The sequence below is a fragment of the Haemorhous mexicanus genome, chromosome 11 (assembly GCF_027477595.1).
Source record: "Haemorhous mexicanus isolate bHaeMex1 chromosome 11, bHaeMex1.pri, whole genome shotgun sequence".
In the NCBI taxonomy this organism is placed as follows: Eukaryota; Metazoa; Chordata; class Aves; order Passeriformes; family Fringillidae; genus Haemorhous; species Haemorhous mexicanus.
The window spans coordinates 21,233,113-21,244,530 of NC_082351.1; the positions used below are offsets into that span (position 1 = coordinate 21,233,113).

At 42.6% G+C, this 11,418-nt stretch overlaps 1 protein-coding gene across 1 annotated transcript in view; it reads right to left on the reverse strand.

Moving 5' to 3' along the window:
- Positions 1–1,816: 1,816 nt before the first annotated feature.
- Positions 1,817–11,418, reverse strand: part of LOC132332455 (contactin-3-like) — a 100,865-nt gene continuing 91,263 nt past the window's right edge. The window contains exons 17-21 of the mRNA XM_059856831.1: positions 10,445–10,560; positions 9,570–9,756; positions 5,575–5,687; positions 4,271–4,439; positions 1,817–3,740 (exon numbers count right to left, since the gene is read on the reverse strand). Coding sequence (XP_059712814.1) covers positions 3,637–3,740; positions 4,271–4,439; positions 5,575–5,687; positions 9,570–9,756; positions 10,445–10,560 — 689 coding nt within the window. The 3' untranslated portion in view covers positions 1,817–3,636. The remainder of the gene's footprint in view (positions 3,741–4,270; positions 4,440–5,574; positions 5,688–9,569; positions 9,757–10,444; positions 10,561–11,418) is intronic.

An 11,418-nucleotide genomic window follows, 5' to 3' on the forward strand; every position in this document is an offset into this window, starting at 1 on the left:
GGCTGGGCTGGACTCGATGATCTTGAAGGTCTCTTCCAACCCAGTGATTCTGTGAATTCTGTGAGTTCAGCCTGGAAAATGAGACACACTGTCCTCGGGGCTGCTCCTTCCTCCTCAGAGCCCCAGGCTGTGAGCTGTGGGATTGTCAGGAAATGCCTTTTCCCAGAGGACAGGGCTGCTCCCAGAGCTGCTGAAGATGCTCCACATCCATCCCTGGCAGCTCCCAGGTTCCAAGTGCCTCTCTCCATCCATCAGCCCTGATAAAGCTGCAGAAGGTGCACTCAGGTCTGCCTGTGCTCAACACATCCCTTTTTATTCATTTGCAGGAGTTCACAGCATTAGCATAAAACAATCGAGGTGGTTGTTTCCCCTAAGAGAGCCAGGGCCTGTTTACAAACTCATTTTATTTTCACAGTTTTCCATGGTTATTTATTTCAGGCAGAGCTGTCAGATGCATGCACTCCCTCATGCTGGACAGCCTGCTTTATTGCCTGTTATTAAGACATAACAGATATAACCTGACAGGCACTGCCCACATCTGCCTGCCACCACTGAAAGGCAAATTAAGTAGAAAATAGAGATCTCCAATATTTCTTTGGCCTGAAGTGATACTAGGTTTTCACTCATTTTGTATTCATAGAGGATCCTGCGTGTTTGTAACATATCCCACAGTAAACTGCTCAAAGGAAAAGTTGGGTTTTAAAGAAATTCTTACTCCAAGCACCTCTGAGAAATTCAGGCTTTAGACTACAGCTCTGATGTTGGATGGGGAATTGAAAAGAATGCAATTTTGAAAACCATGACTGAAGCCTACCATTGTTCCTTATGAGATTTCAAATATTAGATGTGACAAAGTGCTGGTTATTTGGGGAAGCCCAAGTCCAGGGAATGGCAGAAGCACTTTCCCCACCACCTACACTTCTTGTTGTGTAAGTAATGCTAGTCACACTTTTCATTATTATTTTTCTTTTCTTTTTTTTCACCCCAGGACTGAGTTGCTAATTTGGGATGGTCACAGGAGCTGCTCTGGAAATGCCTGCAAGAGGTAGGATTATCCCTTTCTGCCTCTCCACCTTCTCCTCCTGCACTTTCCCACTGCCAGCTTGTTTTTTATCAGCTCATGGGAGAACCAAGACACTTCTATTAATGCAAACAACCCTGAGCTGCATTAACAGGATAGGAGGAGGAAAGAGAGATCAGTTTAAAAGAAGATTAATCTGGGCACTGGGGGAGGCAGAGCAAGGCAGGAGTGTCCACCTACAGCCATCTGACAGTAAAAACCTGATTTAAACCTGATTTACTCCAGAAAAATCACTCCAGTCTTGTGTACACACTTGTGATTTGTTGGGATCATTATTAACCCTAATTGCAACATCTGGATCAGCTCCCTGTTATGCAGGTAGAACCCTCACTTTAAAAGCTTAAAGTAAATAGCTGTGCTGTGCCTGTGCTCCCAAGGAAAGGTTTTAGTGCTGGAAAATCTCAGGTTTTAAGGGAAGCTGCAGTGTGTAAGGAACAGGCAAATGCAGCAGCAGACAGGAGCTGCAATTTAATGCTAAATAGTGATACAGTGAATAAATTATTATAAAAAACTAACTCTTCTTCAATATAATTACAGTGGGTTTTTTTTTTTCCCCACTTTGGGGAAGAGCAAAGAGGCTGATTGGACAGATGGGAAATGGAGGTGGATTTCTGCCCATCCTGCTGCAAACCTAGGCAGAGGAGGAGCAGCAGCTTGAGCACAACCATTTTTAGCTGAATTAAACCCCAAAGGTGTGCAAATGTGTAACAGAACAAGCAATAACACTTTGAGATATTCTATTATCCCTCAATGTAATAAATATTTTATTAGAGCCATAGAAAAGAATGCATACAGATAACCATAGGATACACACACAACTGGAAGTTCAAGGATAAATCTCAACCTTTTCAATATGAAACAAGGTACTGGGTACATATCTCATGGAGATATAGAACTAGAAATCAAGTCATAATACAGTGTAAGTGCATGAAAAATGGGCAGTACAGGAACCTGGACGAGAATTTTGTGAAACAAGAGAAAGAGTCACCCTTTGTTGCATGAAATAGAACAATTTACTCACTAGGAACACCTGGATTTCCATGTCCCACCCACCCCCCCTGTTTGCAAGTGTCTGAAAACAACACTGGTCAGCCACATGGAAAAGCAACTAATTTTAAACTCATGTCTAGCTCTCTATGTACAGTATATACAGCTCCTGCTCTCCTCAGCAGCACTTTGTCTCATCTGGAGCTCATCTGCCAGCTGAATGCATATCCAGGTATTTTTTCCAAAGTGCTACCCTCATTTTATTAATCCTGGTTCTCCCTTTGTACTTCTGTGTGTTGTAGTAGCATTGTGAAATTTAAAACACCCAGTCTCTAAGAGGAGATGCTTTATGCCATGTGAAGAGGGATGCTGTGACCTCTCTAAAAGGCTGATTTGACTGAAGCCACAACTCCAGAAGTCAAATGGACCAGGCTGAATGTATCTTTCATTTACTGCCATGAAAGAAAGCACAGATTTCTCTTCAACAGCAAGTCTGAAGTGTTGTTGTGTCATTTTTTACTATCCCAATATTGCCATGAACTTCCCAGACTCATGTGACAGCAGTGAGAGCAGCTGAGAGCCAGAGCAGGTGCACAGTTCAGAACTGGTTCAAGAGCAGCAGGAAGGAGAGGTCTGACTGTAAGTCTGAATTCAGGGTGTCTGCAGGGCAGTGTGGCACAGAAACGAGCAGGAGAATTTGGGGCTGCAGGTCTGGGAGCAGCAGGTCACGAGGGAGGGAGGGAGGGGGTGTCTGTCCCTGCTCCTAAGGCCATGGTGCCCCTGCCCCTCACCAGGGCTGCCAGCTGGGCACCTCAGCCCCTGGAGCAGTGGCAGGAGGGCAAGCACAGCACCCTCAAGGTGGGAGAGCTTGGGTGTGAACAAAGAACCTGGTCAGGGAAGGCAGGGTGGGGAGATGAGGAGATGAATTCAGCATTTACTGAGAAGGTGCAGGAGAACATCCTCAAAGCACAGCTGGGAGATCCTTTCCCAGGAGCAGCAGGGGAGGCCCTGCCCCTGCCCTGCTCCAGATGGGATCTCTTTGAAGGAGATTTCTTTTGGGATTTCTTTCCATTCAGAGCAACTCCCACAAAGGGCAGCAGGGAGGTGATCCAGACTCCTGGGTGATGGCACTGCCTGGGGAGCAGCCACGTGGTGGTCGTGTTCCCCTCCAGCTGGAACAGCCACAGCTCCCATTTCACCTTTTCCACGTCAAATGTTATTTTAGCAATGCAGAACAGACCCAGAGCAACTCAGGGCTGCTGCAAAAATGTTGTTTCTCACTCTCCCTCATGGCCCTGACCTCAGAGTGCCATCCCTCCCCCTCTCTCTTACACTCCATCTGAAGTATGTAACATGTAAACTCCTTTGGTTCAAGTATTAAGGCATTTCAGATTCCTTTTTAAAGGATTTGCTAAACTTTACATGGTATTTTTACTCCAACTTACAGTGAAATATAAAGAATTTAAAAACACGTCAGGATAGAAGAAAAAACATGCATTAACCACTGCAGTTTTTTTAAAAAAGCACTTTAGTAACCAATTTTTTTTTTCCCAGCAAATGCAAATCTATCAGCACAACACAGAATTAAGGGTCAAGGAAAATATTGTTGCTAAGAAGCTGGAGACACTGAAGATACTCAAGACTGATGGGCCAGAACCTCTTGCATCCATACCTGTGACAAAGGAAAAAATGAATTTAGTGTTAAATAAAAGCAGAAGTATCTGCTGTGCCACCTTATTACTCTTCCTAGATGCCAAGCAAAAATAACTGTAATTTTTTCTTACAAGCACCAGAGATCTACAAAAACACAGGAAATATTTAAAAATTACAGAGGTGCTGTGATCATGAATGGTTTTGGGGCTCTGGTTTAGCTGACAAGGTGGTGTTTGGTCAAAGGTTGGACTCAATGATCTTGGAAGTCTTTTCCAACCTTAATGATTCTGTGAGTACACCTTCAAGGTAATAGTTTTTTATAAAAAAAGGAGAAGAAGTAAAAAAAGGTAACAATTTTAATACCAACTTACATGGCAATTTACCAGTTCAGCAGAATGGAGTTTGCCATGCATGAGGGCATGAAGATTTAACTGCTTCCCTTTTATGACCTTATAACCACACAACCTCTAAACATTAATTTTAGCTTTTTCCCCCCCATCACCAAGGAAGCACAGACAAGCTGGGACACAGGAAAGTGGTTCAACCTACTGGCTAGCCTGGGGATGAGGATCTGCTGGCTGCTGCTGCCATCTCCCCCCTCGGTGGTGGCTCTGACCTCGATGAGATAATCGTCCTGCAGCTGCAGCCACAGCTCGGCCGTGGTGCTGGCCGTGGTCAGCACCTCCACCCCGGCCTGGCTGCTGGTCCTGTACAGCACCTGCAACACAGCCTGGCCTCAGCACTGCCCTGCCCCTCCTCTGCCTCCCACACACCAGGCTTCGGCTTCTAAAAGCCATGGGGGGAAGGAAAAGATCTCATTTTTGGTTAATATTCCGGGGTGGGATTGTGTTTAAGGGAAGAAGGGAACATCAATCAATGTTCTCTTCTGAACGTTGACTCAAAATGTTCAAAATCATTTTTTGGAGTGTTTTTTGTTCAAAAAAAGAATGAATTTTTCATTAATTTTCGAACATTTTTTCACCTTTTATTCCAGATTTAATTTCAAATAGCTCAACGGATGCTAACACATCTGTATTGTATTATTATAAAATGTATATGTACATATAAAATGTATATGTACATATAAAATGTATATGTACATATAAAATGTATCTGTACATAATATCTATAAAACTAATACATATTATCTATTATTTTTATTACAATCATATGAAATAATGAGACAAGCAGTAAGCATGTACTTCTTGCCAACACAACTCTGGGTCATCAGATCTTCAGCCTGAATCTTTTATTCAGGATTTTATCACGTGGGATCCAGCATCCTCAGCAGGAGCCTCCTCAGCTGCTCTTTTACACACACTTAGATGATGTATTTAAACACTTCTCCATTTGTGTGCTGATCTGATTTAGAGCAGGAGCAACTGGGTAATTTCTATCAGGGAAATGAGCATGGCCCACAGCAGGTAAGAGGAGAAAGGTTTAAAAATATCAGTTTAATATATGTGTTAATATACTCTAAATATAATAAATACACCTGGCCAGCAATGGAAGCTACATCCACCAGGCTAAACGTTTTTGGTTTCTTTCAAAGTTTTATCCATTTGGGTAAGTGTTACACATTTAAAATACGAGTTATGGATGTGGTAAGTGTTTGAATGTTCTCAGATCCAGGTGTGGGTGGGATCCCAGGAGCTGAGCAGTGCCAGCATGGGGAGGAAAGGGGACTGGAGGACATTAATGGTGAGACACTGTTAGAATACATATTTAAAATATTCAAAACCCCTAAAAGGGAGACCCCAGTGAACTGGTTTAGGGGTGGGACTGTGCTCTGAACATGCAGACAGACAAGGAAATTCCAGCCCTGGGCTGTGCCCAGCTCTGCCCCCACTGACCTTGTAGCCCGTGACCTCGGACTCGTTGTCCATGGCTCTGACCTCCTCCCAGCTCAGGACAACCCTGGAGTCTGTCACATTCCACACCACGTTTCCTGGAGGCTGGCTGGGTGCTTCAAACACACAACAAAAGCAGGACTTTAATTTCATTGGTATTTTATTGGTGATGGATTCACCAGCTCAGGTCATTGGCTGCCATTGCATCTGGGATGCAAAGCCAGCTCCAGTGCAGGCTCCCCTCTCTGCATGTTATGGTTCAGAGGCTAAATTTGAAAAACAGAAGGAAGGAAGAAGCCAGAATGGCACATCAATGTTGTTTCTGAAGCTGAAATGTCTGTTGCTGGTCCTTCACTCAATACAGCCTGACAGAAGCATGTGCCTTAGGACATGGATGATTAATTAGAACAAGCCCTAATGATGGTAACTGACAATTTCTAGGTCAAGAATAAGAGAATTCTTCACAATAGATTTTTAGACAAATTTAGTCTCAGTGAATATTCATATTTACCCACTATGTTGATTTACTTTAAGATGTTTCTTATGGAAAATATTTGAAGTTTTCTTTTGTCTTTTGGCTCTTCCAACTTGAGTTGTGGTTCTGAACTGAGCCTGTGCCAAAAGTGGGCTCTGGCCATGGAAATCAGCTGGGATTTCTGGTTCATTAGCAGCCCAAGCCTGTTATTTGCAAAGCAGCTGCATGCTTTGGGCTCTGCCCCTCTCGTGGGCCTTGGAGCTGCCAAGCTTTCAGGGAAGTACAAACCTCCTCAAATACCTCAGGCTGCTCTCCCAGAAAACAGGTCCTGCAGTGACACAAATCAATGATTAAAATCTTTTCTAAATGTGTTAAGGAAAACAATTTACTGTTGCTGTCACCTAGTGGAGGCAACTGCTGCTTAGGTGGGCTGAGCTGTGCTTTGAGACTGGAGCTTCCAGCTCTAAGCACTGAGAGTGGTTTTGAACACTTGGATCCATGCCCTAATAGGGTTTTTCCTCTTTTTCCCCCCCCTCCTCTTTTCAATTCTCTCACACAGGAAGTTCCCTTCCTTCTTTCCATAAGCAGTCAGATCAAAACCCACCTGATTACACTCAAAAAAACAGAAAAAAAAATCCCCTGAGACTTAAAAGAAATTCCAAAGTCAACCAACCACCCACAGCTATTTTCTTTTACTATTTGTCTTGTTCTGTGTACTGAGGAAGGTTTAACCTGATGTTCTAATAATAACCACTCCTTGTAAATGTAAGAGGAGATTGTTTCACTCCTGAGAATGAGGTGTTACAGCATGTAGGAATTGTTTTCACACTGAGCTATTACAGCTGAATTTCAAAGGAAATGAGTCATCCTTGAAATCCACAACAAAATATTAAGATGACACGTGGAAAAAAGATGAAGAGTAATTATCTATAAAAACTGTGAGCCTCTGTCTGAGGGATTCAGAAGCTCCATTTGCTGCAGACACCAAAATCTGCAGCAATCACCAGAGCTCAGAACTTCACTTGTGGCAGGTCCTGATCCATCAGTCACGTCAGGACATGTCCAAGGAGCTGCAGGGATTTCTGAGCTGCTCAGGGCTGAGAGCAGCTCTCAGGCAGGAGCATTTCTCAGAATTAAAAGCTGATGGACAGAACACTGGGTTTTATTTTAAAACTTTCAAAATATGAAATAATTGTCACAACTTAGGCAAGTCTTCCCCACCCACTTGGTATTTTACACAATAATATCTAAACCTCCACTTGTTATTCTGGGCTGTAAACATGCACATTTCAAATTTTAAAGCAAAGATATTTTAATTGTCAAAGGTTTACTTTCAATTTTGAGATACACACTGCCAACAGAACTGATCTATTTGTATTCCTTGATATGGCAACAGTTTCTGAGATGGACCTGGCAGGTCCTGTGGGGGAATGCAAATCCTTCCCAGTGAAAACCACACCAATCACAAATATTCAAATTAAACTACAATCCAAGATCGATGAAGAATTACAGATTTGAATGAAAAATCAGTTTTTACTGCAGCAGCACGGAGAATTATTTCTCTCAGCAATTCCACTAATTTATCAAAACCTGCAGACTGACAGTACATGGCTTTGCTCTCCTTATTCACCAGAAATATCCATGGCCATAATGCAATTAATTTTCCTTTTTAATTATTCCAAACAGCAGCATTTTGCCCAAGGGCCTGATCCAGATCCTGCTCACACCAGTGAGATCAGGGGCTTGTCCAGCTCTCAGCCACACACCCCAAAAGCAGGGGGCACACCAAAAAAAACCCTCAAAATCCCTGAGCTGACCAGCCTGGCACCACCTCTAGTGAGCAGCCACAAAGATGATTAATTAGAAAAAAACTCCTCTTTCCATGTCCTGTCCAGGCTGCAGGCAGTGAGTCACTCCAGATCAGCCAGGTCATAGTAATTGTGCATAAAATATATTTAAACTCAGGCAAATCTGAGTTGGTTTAGTCCTCAGTGACAGACTGACACTCATTTCTGCATAGAATAATTTCTGATAAACCAGCTTATTTCATAATATTAATGCTACAACTCTGTCTGCTCGGGGGATGCTAATGACTATTGCAGGGAATTTGACCCTTCAGACAGATTTAATTGTCTGTTCTTGTGCCTCTGACAGAAACACTTCAAGACTGATGACCCTGATTCTGAGCTGTATTACAACAGAGGAGCACACTAAAAATATTTCCACTTGTAGAAAAAATTAGTGCAGCCTCTGACAATCTGTTCTCCAGCCTAATTTTGCCTTGGCAGCAGCAGAGTGGCCTCTTGTGCAATTTGTTCAAGGGGAAACAGTGGACATGAAGGATTGTTTTGCATGAACTCCAGGAGGTTCATTGCATTTCAAACCCCGTGCCCTAGAGAACTTATAAATATGTTATAGAACACTGAAAAATTCAACAAGTCTCTTTTTTTTTTTTTTTTCCCTTCTAAGTAACAGAGATTTTTCTTTTCAATTTCTTCCAGTCATTAGCAGCATGACAGAGGTTCAGTGCAGAAATTACAGATCTTCCCTGGGCTCCCCTGGCATGGCTGGCTTTCACCCATCCTGCTGAAGGAGTGCTGGAAGCTCTGTGCTTGGTTCATGTGCCTACACAGAAATTCAGGTCACTCAGTCTGGGATTCCCAGCAATTCCACTGCTTTCCTTTCCCCTCCAAGGTCACTGTCATATTTCCTGAAAAATCCTCTCTGCCCAGGATGCTCCTCCTGGCAAGCTGAGAGGCCTCAGAGAGAAATGGAAACATAAATTATCTGATTGCTTCTCCTGTGTTTTGCTGCTTTGGAATGTGGTTGGAGATTGTTTACCAACAGGTGAATGTTTGATTGGTTTCGTGTGAATTCTTTTTACTTAATGACCAATCACCATCAGCTGTGTCAGACTCTGGAGAGGAGTCACAAGTTTTCATTATCATTCGTGTTAAGCCTTGCCTGTATCTTTTCTCTATTCTTTAGTATAGTTTTAATACAGCATTCTATAATATAATATAATATACTATAATATACTATAATATAATATACTATCATATACTGTAATATACTATACTATACTATACTGTAATATACTATACAATACTATACTATACTATAAATAACTATATTATATAATGCATACAATAAATGTATTATATATAAAGATATCAAGATCTACTGTAAATATATTATTTAATATATTATAAATAAATTAATATAATTACATTATTATATTATAGATATATAACTATAATATAATATAATATAATATAATATAATATAATATAATATAATAATTAAAATAAAATAAAAATAATATAATATAATATAATATAATATAATATAATATAATATAATATAATATAATATAATATAATATAATATAATAATAAATGAGCCTTCCAAGAACACGGAGTCAGATCCAATCACTCCTCCTTCGTCCTGGGGACCCTGCAAACTCAGCCCTGCACGTGCTGCCCCCCTCTGAGCCTGTGCCCCCTCCCACTGAGGCACTCACGTGGCTTTTTGGTGGTGGCATTGACGGTGGCACTGAAGGGCCCTGCCCCAGCGCTGTTGTAGGCACGCACAGCTGTGTAATAATCCAGGTTGCTCCTCAACCCTGTGATTTTTATTGATGTTTCATTCCCTGCTGCTTTGACTCTGTTGGAAGATTCTTCTTTCTGGCCTTTATTCCAGTACCTAACCTAGGAGATAAAAACCAAAAGCATTTAAATCTTGCATGGAATGGGCTGTTCACCCACAGTGTTGTACTCGGCTCTTTTAAATGCTTTTTTTTTTTCCCTTCAGCTGAAAAAGGTAGAAATACATTAAAGTTTCAGAAATGTGTTTACTGTGCAAAAAAAAAAAAAACAAAAAAACAAAAAACTCTTATCCATCTGCTTCTCATGCTTGCTGCTCTTTTCAGTGAGACTGCAGGAAAAAGACAATTGGAATATTAGATCTTGCTTGAACTACAGAATGACAAGAGGAAAACTATTACTTCATTAAGAAGGAAATAAGTTAAGCTCAGAAAAATGTACCTTATGAAGAAGTTTCTTTGAAAGTAAATGTAATTCTGAAAAAATGCTAGTTTGGAGTTATGTCAGACACGTGACTATCAGCACAAGCAGCAAAACACAACTTCATTCTGTTTTTTAACAGAATCTTTTTAGCAAAGGGTTTTTTAACAGAGGATTTTTTTAACAAAGACAGTAAAAATTATCCTTCTTCTGGCTGTAGGTGGGGCAGGAAGAGCAAGATTTGGGGTGAATCTGTGTGGTTGTGCTGCAGCCTGCACAACCCTTCTGGCCCACATCCCTTACAAAGAGGAGTGGATTTTATTTAATAATCAGTGTTGATTTGTTGAAATATTTGTTATTTCCACAGACTCACCTCATAGCCCAGCAGCCTTCCATTGCTCATCTTCCAGGGAATGGCTGTCCAGGACACCTGGATGGCCGAGGAGGACAGGCTGGTGGCAGACACTCCTGAGGGGGCTGTGCTGGGCTCTGGGTTGGGAAATCAACATGGGAGAGGAGATTGGGAATAAACCTGGGAATAAATAAATAAATCCTCATCCCAACCCCTCCCTGCACCGAGCTGCTGCTGCAACTGATGCCTTGAATTTAGGTTTTCTATTTTTTAGGTTCTGTACTGCACTGGTGTGTGACTCTGAGCTGCACAGCCAGAGCCAGCAGATCTCATCCCACAGAACAATCCTTTCCCAGAGCCAAGGACAGCTCAGTCCCACAGAACAATCCTTTCCCAGTCCAGCACCAAGGACAGCTCAGTCCCACAGAACAATCCTTTCCAGCCCAGAGCCAACAGCTCAGTCCCACAGAACAATCCTTTCCAGCCCAGAGCCAAGGACAGCTCAGTCCCACAGAACAATCCTTTCCAGCCCAGAGCCAAGGACAGCTCAGTCCCACAGAACAATCCTTTCCAGCCCAGAGCCAAGGACAGCTCAGTCCCACAGAACAATCCTTTCCCAGTCCAGCACCAAGGACAGCTCAGTCCCACAGAACAATCCTTTCCAGCCCAGAGCCAACAGCTCAGTCCCACAGAACAATCCTTTCCAGCCCAGAGCCAAGGACAGCTCAGTCCCACAGAACAATCCTTTCCAGCCCAGAGCCAAGGACAGCTCAGTCCCACAGAACAATCCTTTCCAGCCCAGAGCCAAGGACAGCTCAGTCCCACAGAACAATCCTTTCCAGCCCAGAGCCAAGGACAGCTCAGTCCCACAGAACAATCCTTTCCCAGCCCAGCACCAAGGACAGCTCAGTCCCACAGAACAATCCTTTCCAGCCCAGAACCAAGGACAGCTCAGTCCCACAGAACAATCCTTTCCAGCCCAGAGCCAACAGCTC